Source organism: Salvelinus namaycush, unplaced genomic scaffold (assembly GCF_016432855.1).
Source record: "Salvelinus namaycush isolate Seneca unplaced genomic scaffold, SaNama_1.0 Scaffold7, whole genome shotgun sequence".
NCBI lineage: Eukaryota > Metazoa > Chordata > Actinopteri > Salmoniformes > Salmonidae > Salvelinus > Salvelinus namaycush.
In genome coordinates this window covers 1,074,711-1,088,853 of record NW_024061419.1, presented here as the reverse complement: position 1 = coordinate 1,088,853, position 14,143 = coordinate 1,074,711, and the positions used below count along the sequence as shown (strand labels likewise).

General features: G+C 40.2%; 1 protein-coding gene across 1 annotated transcript in view; it reads left to right on the top strand.

The window, feature by feature from the left end:
• Positions 1 to 14,143, top strand: part of LOC120042501 (zinc finger protein 271-like) — a 44,468-nt gene that overhangs the window by 16,171 nt on the left and 14,154 nt on the right. Inside the window, exons 3-4 of the mRNA XM_038987333.1 lie at positions 686 to 722; positions 7,762 to 8,841. Of these exons, the coding sequence (XP_038843261.1) occupies positions 686 to 722; positions 7,762 to 8,841 (1,117 nt within the window). The remainder of the gene's footprint in view (positions 1 to 685; positions 723 to 7,761; positions 8,842 to 14,143) is intronic.

Here is a 14,143-nt window from a genome sequence, read left to right as displayed (position 1 = left end):
GACACCCCCAAAAAAGGAGTGATTGGGCAGGTGGTGATCACAGACCACTTCTCAGTTCCTATGCTTCCTGGCTGATGTTTTGGTCACTTTTGAATGCTGGCGGTGCTCTCACTCTAGTGGTAGCATGAGACGGAGTCTACAACCCACACAAGTGGCTCAGGTAGTGCAGTTCATCCAGGATGGCACATCAATGCGAGCTGTGGCAAAAAGGTTTGCTGTGTCTGTCAGCGTAGTGTCCAGAGCATGGAGGCGCTACCAGGAGACAGGCCAGTACATCAAGAGACGTGGAGGAGGCTGTAGGAGGGCAACAACCCAGCAGCAGGACCGCTACCTCCGCCTTTGTGCAAGGAGGTGCACTGCCAGCGCCCTGCAAAATGACCTCCAGCAGGCCACAAATGTGCATGTGTCAGCATATGGTCTCACAAGGGGTCTGAGGATCTCATCTCGGTACCTATTGGCAGTCAGGCTACCTCTGGCGAGCACATGGAGGGCTGTGCGGCCCCACACCATGACTGACCCATCGCCCCCTCTTTATCGTTACCAGGACAACGCTAGCCCTTCCTCCCTCCTGGAGTCCCCGTGTCGTGCCTCTCCCGGTAGCACCTTACTGCTGGGTATGAAGAGGTTGTCTGTGCTGCTGGTGGACTGCAGGAAAACAACGGGGCTGAGTGGAACTGTGAGAGGAGGAGAAGAGAAGAAAGGATCAGATTTGACTCATCAAAGTAAGTGCTGAAGTTTGAACAAATAAAATAGATCTGCCCACTGGTATCTGTTACCAGGACAACCAGTAGAGTTCTGTTAGTTGACATGAAGATAGACTGGTATCTGTTACCAGGACAACCAGCAGAGTTCTGTTAGTTGACATGAAGATAGACTGGTATCTGTTACCAGGACAACCAGCAGAGTTCTGTTAGTTGACAGGAAGATAGACTGGTGGATATGGATGTTATGAATATCATAACACTGAAAAAGGATTCTGCCAATGAAAAGAGAGAAACCAATAGACCATATAAAACCTTGATGAAAGTTCGTTTTGGAGAGAAAGTTTCAATGATCCGTTGTAAGGTGCTTGTTTTACAAAAACTTTATCTTAAAACATTATGGATGTTACATTGCCTGTCCCAGTCAACCCCCCTATCTTTACAAGACTGTAGAACAGGCAAACTAAACTCCAGACACTGGTAATTAATTAACTAATACTGGAGGAAAGCTGTGATCAGGCTGCCCACTCAAGAGAAAGCTTCAAACTGTAACCAGTGCCGTCAACCTGGTTCAGGTTATCAATCAACCTACCAGGGTAGTTACAAACAGTAAAGAAATGAAATCATCAACATATTTTGATCATATCTTTACTAATGCTGCATAAATTTGTTTGAAAGCAGTATCCAGTTTCATTGGATGTAGTGATCACAATATAGTAGCCATATCTAGGAAAAGCAAAGTTCCAAAAGTCTGGGCCTAATGTGCTATATAAGAGGTCATACAATTGTTTGTAGTGATTCCTATGTTGTTGATGTTGTTAGGTTCTTTTTTTTCACAGTAAATAACTCACGGACACTAGAGAAGCTTTAACCAAGTTTAATTATTCCCAAAGGTTATGTACATCTGTAATTCAGACATCCCAACATTTGTTCCATCCAGATATATATCTCACTTAAGACACTCCTCCTTCTCTCCAATCCTTACATCTTATGGTTCCACAGGAAGAGAGTAAAGAGGGTAACAGGATACCAGCAAATTGAGAAATCATGTGACTAAACTGGATAAAAAGAAGAAACTACACTATGAAACAAAGATAAATGACATGAAGAATGATAGTAAAAATCTTTGGAGCACCTTAAATGAAATTCTGGGCAAAAAAATCAACAATGACGTGTCACTGGTGTCTGACAACGTGGATGGAAAATTGAGGATAATAGCGGCCGATATTGCCACTTCTATTCGCATTATCTTCAATTTAAGCCTACTAGAAAGTGTGTTCCCTCAGGCTTGGAGGGAAGCTAAAGTCATTCCACTACCCAAGAATAGTAAAGCTCCCTTTACTGGCTTAAATAGCCGACCAATCAACCTGTTACCAACCCTTACATTAAAAAAATAAATGGTGTTTGGCCAGATACAATGCTATTTTACAGTAAACAAATTGAGACTTTCAGCTTATAGGGAAGTTCATTCAACAAGCACAGCACTTACAAATGACTGATTGGCTGAGAGAAATTGATGATAAAAATATTGTTGGGGCTGTTAGACTTCAGTGCGGCTTTTGACAGTATCGATCATAGTCTGCTGCTGAAAAAAACGTATGGCTTTACACCCCCTGCTATATTGTGGATAAAGATTATTTTTTTTAAATGTAAACTAGGTATTTAACTAGGCAAGTCAGTTAAGAACAAATTCTTTTTTTCAATGACGGCCTAGGACTGCCTTGTTCAGGGGCAGAACGACAGAGTTTTACCTTGTCAGCTCGGGGATTCGATCCAGCAATGTTTCGGTTACTGGCCTACCGCTTTAACCACTAGGCTACCTGCCGCCCCAGAGCTACCTGTCTAACAGAACACAGTGTTCTTTAATGGAAGCCTGTACAACAAAATCAAGGTAGAATCAGGAATTCCCCAGGGCAGCTGTTTAGCACCTTTTTTCAATCTTTACCAACAACATGCCAATGACATTTGAGTTAAGCCAGTGTGTCTATGTATGCGGATGACTCAACACTGTACACGTCAGCTACTACAGCGACTGAAATGACTGCAACACTTAACATAGAGCTGCAGTTAGTTTCAGAATGGGTGGCAAGGAATAAGTTAGTCCTAAATATTTCAGATTACCTTAAATTACATGGCCTACTATGCTAATTCTGTAGCGGTATTGTAAGAGGGGGGTAAAGATAAAGATTTTGTTGGTGCGCCAGGCAGGTATTAACTCTAGTTATTAAAGTTAGTTATTATCTAGTATAACATTATTATTGTTATTAAATATTATTAAAACCAAAAGGATGAGAGTAGAATAGATAGAGTAGCGCTTCCAGACACATTCTAAACATGATGGAGTCTTAAAGGAGGACTGTAGCATCTAATGATGAAACATTATGGAGTCTTAAAGGAGGACTGTAGCATGGAGTCTTAAAGGAGGACTGTAGCATGGAGTCTTAAAGGAGGACTGTAGCATGGAGTCTTAAAGGAGGACTGTAGCATGGAGTCTTAAAGGAGGACTGTAGCATGGAGTCTTAACTTCTTATGGCTGCAGGGGCAGTATTGAGTAGCTTGGATGAAAGGTGCCCATTTCAAACGGCCTCGTACTCAATTCTTGCTCGTACAATATGCATATTATTATTGGATAGAAAACTATTGGATAGAAAACACTCTCAAGTTTCTAAAACCGTTTGAATTATATCTGTGAGTAAAACACAACTCATTTTGCAGCAAACTTCCTGTCAGAAAGTGAAAAATCTGAAATCGAGGCTCTGTTCCAGGGCCTCCCTATTCATTTGCTTGAAATCTATTAGTATACATGCACTTCATACGCCTTCCACTAGAAGTCAATAGGCAGTGAGAGAAGAAATGGAGTGTATAGCTTGATCTGAGGTCAAAAGAGAGGTCTTGGAATGACATGACCCCAATTTCCTTTGTTCAGGAAGGCGCGGGTAGGACATCAGCATTGGCTTCTGAAAAGCTTTCCTTATAGACGGCTAATTTCTCCGGCTTTGATTTTATTTGATAAATGTGACAATATCATCGTAAAGTATGTTTTTTCAATATAGTTTTATCAGATTATTGAACGTTTTTCGGGAGTTTTGGCGTGTTCCGTTCTCTGCGTTTGGTGGTGATGGACAGCTTCGCGCCACTTGGCTAGCTTTGGTTGCTAAATCGACATACGAAGAGGACATTCTAAATCCAAACTACGATTTATTCTGGACAAAGGACCCCTTGTACAAGATTCTGATGGAAGCTCACCAAAAGTAGGACCCATTTATGATGTTATTTCGTATTTCTGTCGAAAATTTTTAGTATTATATTCCGCCCAGATTTTTGGCGCTGTCTCGCTATAACGTAAGCTGTATGTCGTACTAAAGTTATTTTTAGAATTCTAACACGGCGATTGCATTAAGAACTAGTGTATCTATCATTTGCTGTACAACATGTATTTTTTTGTAAAGTTTATGATAAGTTATTTGGTCAGAATAGATGAGTGTCAGAAATATATCCGGAGATTCTGGAAAAAAGTTGCTACATTTTCACAATGTATACCCACGGATTTCAGCTCTAAATATGCACATTTTCGAACAAAACATAAGTGTATTGTATAACCTGATGTTATAGGACTGTCATCTGATGAAGGTTGTCCAGGTTAGTGAAAAATTATATATCTTTTGCTGGTTTTTTGCGATTGCTAACTTTTGCTGCTGATAAATGGGTTGTGTTTTTGGCTATTGTGGTAAGCTAATATAATGCTATATTGTGTTTTCGCTGTAAAACACTTAAAAAATCTGAAATATTGGCTGGATTCACAAGATGTTTGTCTTTCATTTGCTGTACACCATGTATTTTTCATAAATGTTTTATGATGAGTATTTAGGTATTTCACGTTGGTCTCTGTAATTGTTCTAGCTGCTTCGGTGCTATTTCTGATTTGTAGCTGCAATGTAAAACTATGATTTATACCTGAAATATGCAAATTTTTCGAACAAAACATAGATTTATTGTATAAGATGTTATAAGACTGTCATCTGATGAAGTTGTTTCTTGGTTAGTGACTAATTCTATCTCTATTTGGTCGGTTTTGTGCAAGCTACCTGTGCTGTGAAAGAAATGTCTGTGCTTTTTTGTATTTGGTGGTGAGCTAACATAAATATACGTGGTGTTTTTGCTGTAAAACATTTTAAAAATCGGACATGTTGGCTGGATTCACAAGATGTTTATCTTTCATTTGCTGTATTGGACTTGTTAATGTGTGAAAGTTAAATATTTCTAAAATATATATTTTGAATTTCACGCCCTGCACTTGGACTGGCTGTTGTCATATTGAGCCCGATTTAGGGCTTGCAGCCATAAGAAGTTAACCTTTTGTCAATACGGAGGCGCTGTTTCCACTTTGGGAAAAATTGTGCCCAAATTAAACTGCCTCGTACTCTATTCTAGATAGTACAATATGCATATTATTATTACTATTGGATAGAAAACACTCTCAAGTTTCTAAAACTGTTTGAATTATATCTGTGAGTGAAACAGAACTCATTTGGCAGCAAACTTCCAGACAGGAAGTGAAAAATCTGAAAACGATGCTCTGTTCCAGGGCCTGCCTATTGAATTGCTTTATATTTATGGATTTGCATGCACTGCATACGCCTTCCACTAGATGTCAACAGGCAGTGGAAGGTGGAATGGGGTGTCTAGCTTGATCTGAGGTCGAACAAGAGCTCTTGGAATGACGTGTCCACAATTTCCCTTCTCTACCTAGGCGCGGGAAGGACCTTCCCATTGTCTTCTGATAAGCGTTCGGTATACACGGCTAATATCTCCGGCTTTGTTTTTATTTGATACATCATAAAGTAGGTTTTTTCAACTGAGTTTTATCAGATTATTCAACGTTTATCGGGAGTTTTGGAGTTTTACGTTCTCTGCGTCAGGTGAAGATGGACATCTTCGCGCCACTTGGCTAGCTAAGGTTGCTAATTCGACAGGAGAGAAGGACATTCTAAAACCAAACAACGATTTATTCTGGACCTAGGACTCCTTGTACAAGATTCTGATGGAAGCCCAGCAAAAGTAAGAACAATTTATGATGTTATTTCGTATTTTTGTGTGAAATGTTTAGTCCTATTCTCCGCCCTTTTAGCGGGCGCTGTCTCACAATAACGCAAGCTGTATGTCGTACTAAAGTTATTCAAATCTAACACAGCGGTTGCATTAAGAACCAGTGTATCTTTCATTTGCTGTACAACATGTATTTTTTAGTAAAGTTTATGATGAGTTCTTTGATTAGATTAGGTGACTGTCCAAAATATATCCGAACAATTTTGTGCATTTTGGCTACGTATTCACAATGTAAAACCAAGATTTGTACCTCTAAATATGCACATTTTCGAACCAAACATATATTTATTGTGTAACATGATGTTATAGTGATTAATTTTATATCTTTTGCTGGTTTTTTTTTCTTTGCGGTGAATGAATGAATAAAATAATGTCTGTGGGTATAACAGAACTTATTTGGCAGGTGAAACCCCGAGGACAAACCATCCAGGAGGAATTTTTTGTTGTTGAGGTGACTCTGTTTTCAAATGGCTTTGTGTGGCACTTTTCTGTGGCACTTGGTTGCAGTTCCTATTGCTTCCACTAGATGTCAACAGTCTTTAGAAATTGGTTGATGTTTTTCTTTAGAGAAATGAAGAAGTACGGCTATTCAGAACGAGGGTCCAGCCTAGTGCTCTCTAATGTTTTGATCCGCGCTCCAGGTCACGCGCTTCACGTTGTTTTTATCCGGTATTGAACACAGTTTATCCCGTCTTAAATTTTCTCGATTATTTACATTTTAAAATACCTAAAGTTGGATTAGGAAAGTTGTTTGAAATGTTTGGACAGCGTTTACAGGTAACTTAACTTATTAGATATTTGTAGTCATGCTGGGTGAGTTGGAACCGGTGTTTTTTTAATCAAATGCGCCAAATAAATTGACATTTTGGAGATATAACGACGGAATTAATTGAACAAAAGGACCATTTGTGATGTTTATGGGACATATTGGAGTGCCAACAGAAGAAGCTCTTCAAACTTAAGGCACGAATTATATAGTTATTTCTGAGTTTTGTATCGCGCCTGGCGGGTTGAAATATGATTGTCATGTGTTTGTTTGATGGGGTGCTGTCCTCAGATAATCGCATGGTTTGCTTTTGCCATAAGCCTTTTTGAAATCTGACACGGTGGCTAGATTAACAAGAAGTTAAGCTTTAATTTGGTGTATTGCACTTGTGAATGCATGAAAGTTAAATATTTCTAATTTAAAAAATATATATTTTGCGCTCTGCAATTTCACCGGATGTTGTCGAAACGTTCCGCTAGCGGAACCCCTAGCCATAACAGGTTTTAATGTGTTTGAGCCAATCAGTTGTGTTGTGACAAGGTAGGGGTGGTATACAGAAGATAGCCCTATTGGGTAAAAGACGAAGTTCATATTATGTCAAGAACAGCTCAAATAAGCAAAGAGAAACAACAGTCCATCATTACTTTAAGGACCACCACAGGAATAGGAGACCCAGAGTTACTTCTGATGCATAAGTTCATTAGAGTTACCAGCCTTAGAAATTGCAGCCCAAATAAATGCTTCACAAAGTTCAAGTGCTTTGTATCTTGTGCTTTGTATCTTCGACGTAAAAACCAGTTTTGGACTTCCACACAAAATTACTTCTTTAGTTATTTTATGTTTAAGGAATTGTGTAGATCACATTCTGTATCATACAGCTATGAAAGTTATATATTTAGAACCACCTGCTCGATTGGAATCTAGCGACGTCTGTGTCTTCAGTGTCCTAGAACTGTCTAGTTTTTTGTGTTCTGACTTGTAAAACAGGATGAATAAAATAAGTAATGTAAACATAGCAGTAATTGCCAGGAAGCTCTACATTTGTTTTAAAATCACACTATAATTGTTAAAACTGGCCTCAGGTTATTGAGAGATCTGATTTAGGATTTACCCTCGTAGCAAGGTTGTTTTGTCATGTGGAGGTTTCATTCGGGTCTCTATTTAAAAATAACACAGTGTCTTTGGCAGGAGAAAGACCAGACTCAGAGGAACCAGAGCCAGGGACATCCAAACCAGCAAGACGACACCAGTGCTCCCACTGTAGAAAGAGTTGTAACCGGTTATGGAACCTGAAACAACATGAGAGAATACACACAGGGGAGAAGTCTTACCACTGCTCACAGTGTGGAAAGTGTTTCAACCTGTCAGGGGAGCTGAAACGACATGAGAGAATACACACAGGGGAGAAGCCTTACCACTGCTCCCAGTGTGGAAAGAGTTTCAAACAGTCGGGGGAGCTTAAACAACATGAGAGAATACACACAGGGGAGAAGCCTTACCACTGCTCCCAGTGTGGAAAGAGTTTCAAACAGCCAGGGCATCTGAAAGGGCACGAGAGAATACACACAGGGGAGAAGCCTTACCACTGCGCCCAGTGTGGAAAGTGTTTCAACCAGAAAGGACACCTGAACCAACACGAGAGAATACACACAGGGGAGAAGCCTTACCACTGCGCCCAGTGTGGAAAGTGTTTCAAAATGTCACTGGAGCTGAAACGACATGAGAGAATACACACAGGAGAGAAGCCTTACCACTGCTCCCAATGTGGAACGTGTTTCAACCAGTCGGGGGAGCTGAAACAACATGAGAGAATACACACGGGGGAGAAGCCTTACCACTGCTCCCAGTGTGGAAAGTGTTTCAACCAGAAAGGACACCTGAACCAACACGAGAGAATACACACAGGGGAGAAGCCTTACCACTGCTCCCAGTGTGGAAAGTGTTTCAAACAGCCGGGGCATCTGAAACGGCACGAGAGAATTCACACAGGGGAGAAGCCTTACCACTGCTCCCAGTGTGGAAAGTGTTTCAACCAGTCAGGGGAGCTGAAAGGACATGAGAGAATACACACAGGAGAGAAGCCTTACCACTGCTCCCAGTGTGGAAAGAGTTTCAAACAGCCAGGGCATCTGAAAGGGCACGAGAGAATACACACAGGGGAGAAGCCTTACCACTGCTCCCAATGTGGAAAGTGTTTCAAACGGCCAGGGCATCTGAAACAGCATGAGAGAATACACACAGGGGAGAAGCCTTACCACTCCTCCCAGGGTGCAAAGCTTTTGCCCATTTAGGAAGCCTGAAAGAACACATTAGACTGCACACAGAGCGGAGAATGCTTACAAAAGCCCAGACTTAGGGAAAATATATCACTCATAACAGTCTTTTAAACGTCATTAGAGAATCCACACAGGAGAGAGAAACTCTTAGCGTGTATACTGATATTTCACATCACATTGACTTAAAATTCATCAGAGAACATACACAGTGCTCCTGTTGTCTTATATTGTTGACTGATAATGTGTTTACCCGTTTTCACTACATGAAATTGTTTCTTCCAATTATTGATAAACCTGTACCTGTTAAGAAACTGATTGTTAGAATTTAAAAACTGTATGGTCATTGGTAAAAATAGAAAAGAGTAGAGAGCCTGGAAAGAGTTTTAACCAGAAAGGACACCCAAACCAACCCCTGAAAATACACACTTATGTCAACTGAAAACACATAAGCGAATACACACAGTCGAGAAGCCTTACCACTGCTCCCAGTGTTCAAAGCATTTTAACAAATTAGGAAGCCTTAAAAAACACACGAGACTGCACACAGAGGAGAAGGCTTACAAAATGCTCAGACTGGGAAAACATATTACTCATCACAGTCACTTAAACGTCATGAGAGAATCCACACATAAGAGAAGAATTACTTGTATATTGATATTTCACATCTCATTGCCTTAAAATTCATCAGAGAACATACACAGTGCTCCCATTGTCTTATATTGTTGACTGATAATGTGTTTACTTGTTTTTACCATATGAAATTAAATGGTACAAGGTATACTCAAACATACATTTGTTTTTATTAGAAAACATGAATTTAATATGGAGTCTTGTCAGTTTGAATATAAAGAAGATCAGGTTCCTTGTTTTAAATGGTCATTTTCTTAAACTCTGTGTGTGTGTTTATCTGGGTGTCATCCCTCCAGCACTACAGATAATCAAGTGATATTTGGATGTGATGCATTTGTTCCATTGTTTACATTTGTATTGTTGGCCCACTGATGATTTAATGACATGAAAATGTTCAGACTCTGTAATGGAAAATGTTAATTGTATGTGTCCACATAACTGATTATGTGACTAACCTTGTGAAACTGTCCTATTATAATCTCCTGTCCCTGGGAGTATCATCCTGTGTTGCAAACCAGCTGCACCTGTGTCCTTGTATGAATAAAGTCCCTCCCAGGAACAGGAAACTATAAAGATATGTGCTCATCACCCAATGCTTCAGGAATTCAGACTGTCTACACTGCGCTGTGTAACTGTTATTCTCTCTGAGCTCAGAAATAAAGAATCTTGGTTTGACTTGGACTCCAGCAGATCCTTATTTTATAATATCCACCACAACTCTCCCACGGATTGCTGTTTATTATTGTCTCAATGAAGAGTTCCTCGTTCCACTTTCCTGGGGTCATTTACAAGCCTCCCACTGGGTGAATAAATGTTGTTTCCACGTCATTTCAACAAAACAAATCCATGTGATGATGATGATAGATGGAGAAAACTGATTGGATTTGTAAAAAGCCATCAACATCAGTTATTTTTAGTTATTTTTCATCCAACTGGCAACCTAAATCCAATGACAGGTGACATTTTGTGTTGATTTCATGTTGAATTCACTTTAGTTGACGACTCAAAGAAATGTAAATAGAAACTAGATGTTGAACTGACGTCTGTGCCCAGTGGGCTGGTTTGAATACGTGGCAGGTGTTGGATCAATATCCACCTTAGTAGCTAAGTTTCCATGCAATTTGCGATAGATTTTCATGTGAATATTCTAAAATCTGCATAAAACAATATATGCCTTTTCCCACCAGAAATGTTTCTATCAAACAGACTCATTGCAGATAAAAGGCTTTGCGTGACAAAACTTAAATATAAATATTTGAGCATAAAGGAGTTTCCACCGCCATTTCTCGCTTAAACATTTTTACTGACACAAAAAGACCCCACCATGTAAAACGAACTAACATATCGTCTGTCGGCTTTTATAAAATTGTAAAGGCATATCCTGTTTCCATCAGCCTGGTCATTACTTTTGAAATGGTTGGATCAATATCCACCTTCATGATGTGGATGAACCTCTGATAATCAAGTGATATTTAGAATGTCTGAGTAGTTCTATATGATGTCATAATACACCCCTCTGACAATAGGTTGACTGGGGAGGTGATGTACCACAGTCAAAGTCCTGCAATAAGAGCTAAGAGACTAATATTTGTGTAAACTATATGAACTGTTTACAATTTGGCTCATGCATCCTCCCTTCTCTCCCCTGTAATGATTCCCCAGGTTGTTGCTGTAAATGACAATGTGTTCTCAGTTAAATAAATAAATAATAACCATGTTTCCAGCCAAAGTTTATTCATTAGGATATATACAAATATGATGATGTCATAGTGAATTCATGACATGTGAATGAACAAGCCTTTTCATACTTTATAACATGGCTATATACAATGCCTTCAGAAAGTATTCAGACCCCTTGACTTTTTTCCACATTTTGTTACGTTACAGCCTTATTCTAAAATGTATTAAATCATTTTTTCCCCTCATCAATCTACACACAATATCCCATAATGACAAAACAAAAACAGGTCTTTAGAAATTGTTGCAAATTTTATTTTATTTTTTAACAACTGAAAAATAAAATGTTCATAAGTATTCAGACCCTTTACTCAGTACTTTGTTGAAGCACCTTTGGCAGCGATTACAGCATTGAGTCTTCTTGGGTATGACGCTACAAGCTTGGCACACCTGTATTTGGGGAGTTTCTCCCATTCTTCTCTGCAGACTCTCTCAAGCTCTGTCAGGTTGGATGGGGAGCGTCGCTGCACAGCTATTTTCAGGTCTCTCCAGAGATGTTAGACCAGGTTCAAGTCCGGGCTCTGGCTCGGCCACTCAAGGACATTCAGAGACCAGAGACTTGACCCGAAGCCACTACTGCATTGTCTTGGCTGTGTGATTCGCCCCCAGTCTGAGGTCCTGAGTGCTCTGGAGCAGGTTTTCATCAAGGATCTCTCTGTACTTTGCTCGGTTCATCTTTCCCTTGATCCTGACTAATCTCCTAGTCCCTGCTGCTGAAAAACATCCCCACAGCATGATGCTGCAACCACCATGCTTCCCCCCAGGGATGGTGCCAGGTTTCCTCCAGACGTGACGCTTGGCATTCAGGCCAAAGAGTTCAATCTTGGTTTCATCAGACGAGAGAATCTGGTTTCTCATGGTCTGAAAGTCCTTTTGGTGCCTTTTGGCAAACTCCAAGTGGGCTGTCATGTGCATTTTACTGAGGAGGGGGCTTCCGTCAGGCCACTCTACCATAAAGGCTTGATTGGTGGAGAGGTGGTTGTCCTTCTGGAAGTTTCTCCCATCTCCACAGAGGAACTCTAGAGCTCTGTCAGAGGGACCATCGGGTTCTTGGTCACCTCCCTGACCAAGGTCCATCTCCCCCACCTGCTCAGTTTGGCTGTGCCGCCAGCTCTAGGAAGAGTCTTGGTGGTTCCAAACTTCTTCCATTTTAGAATGATGGAGGCCACTCTGTTCTTTGGGACCTCCAATGCTGCAGAAATGTGTTGGGACCCTTCCCAAGATCTGTGCCTCGACCCAATTCTGTCTCGGAGCTCTACAGACAATTCCTTCTACCTCATGGCTTGGTTTTTACCCTGACAGTCTCATATAAAGGGTCTGAATACTTACTGTTATGTAAAGGTATATTTTTTATCTTTAATAAATGTTTCTAAAAACCTGTTTTTGCTTTGTAATTAGATGTTTTATATTTAACTAGGCAAGTCAGTTAAGAACAATTTCTTATTTACAATGACGGCCTACCGTTGAACAGTGCCTTGTTCAGGGTCAGAACAACAGAGTTTTACCTTGTCAGCTCAGGGATTCGATCCATCAACCTTATGGTTACTAGCCCAATGCTCTAACCAATAGGCTACCTGCCACCCCAAATGATGGGCTATTGTGTGTAGATTGCTGAATATATATATATATTTTTAAAATCCATTTTCAAATAAGGCTGTAACGTAACAAAATGTGGAAAAAGTCAAGGGGTCTGAATACTTTCCGAAGGCGCTGAACAAACATCACATTGAATATTCACCTCACTTTTGAAAAGCTCCATGAGGAAGAAAGGATTCCCAGATGATCTTTTAGATGTTCTGTCTTCAGGATGTTCTGGGTTGATGGCTGTTGGAGAGGGGAGGGGCAGTTGAGTGAGCTGGGGCCTTTTATGGCCCTGCCTCTGGGAGCCTGTCAGCTTGTGACATGATGAGAGAGAGTGAGAGAGGGCCTACCTGTAAGATATTTTGTGCTATAAACGTACTTCTATTTGAAGAGCTTTTTGACCATTCAGGGACCTAATCTCAAGCAGTCATGAAAACATGAAAAAAATATTGTCCACACGAAAGACTGAATTTGGTAATAAAAATGATTTTTGACAAGTTATATGCATGAAAATAAAGATGTTAAAAAAAAGTGAAATTTTGGAGAGTTTTTTGCAGACTATATGAGAGGCCTAAGCCTTGTTGTGGATACATGTCTATAAAGATAGACTGGTATTAGATATCTGATCCATTTTTATTGAACATGTTGACAAGATGTTGGGGAATCACTGGAGGGGAATATTGACCAACTGAGCATCTCAGTGTACAGCTCAATAAACACAATAGGCATTTTGTTACATTTCAGTCTTCTGTGATGAAGTGTCATATTGGGATGTAAACTCAAATATGTGTACATTTAAAATGTATCTGACATGGTACTGGTGTCTTCTTTTTTAAGCCCATAACCATGTGTGTGATGTGTAAACAACAAAGGGCACCCCCCCATAAAAAGATCCTGCAACAGAAAGCTGCACAATATGTTGAGTAAAGTATTTTGTCAACCATGACTATATCAAACCCAACTCCATGTGTTGCCACTATCATGTATCCTACCATGACTATATCAAACCCTACTTCATGTGTTGCCACTATCATGTATCCTACCATGACTATATCAAACCCTACTCCATGTGTTGCCACTATCATGTATCCTACCATGACTATATCCAACCCAACTCCATGTGTTGCCACTATCATGTATCCTACCATGACTATATCAAACCCTACTCCATGTGTTTCCACTATCATGTATCCTACCATGACTATATCAAACCCTACTTCATGTGTTGCCACTATCATGTATCCTACCATGACTATATCCAACCCTACTCCATGTGTTGTCACTATCATGTATCCTACTTGGCTGAAGCTTTGATCCAATGGAAGAAGTATTAAGGAGCAGGGAGG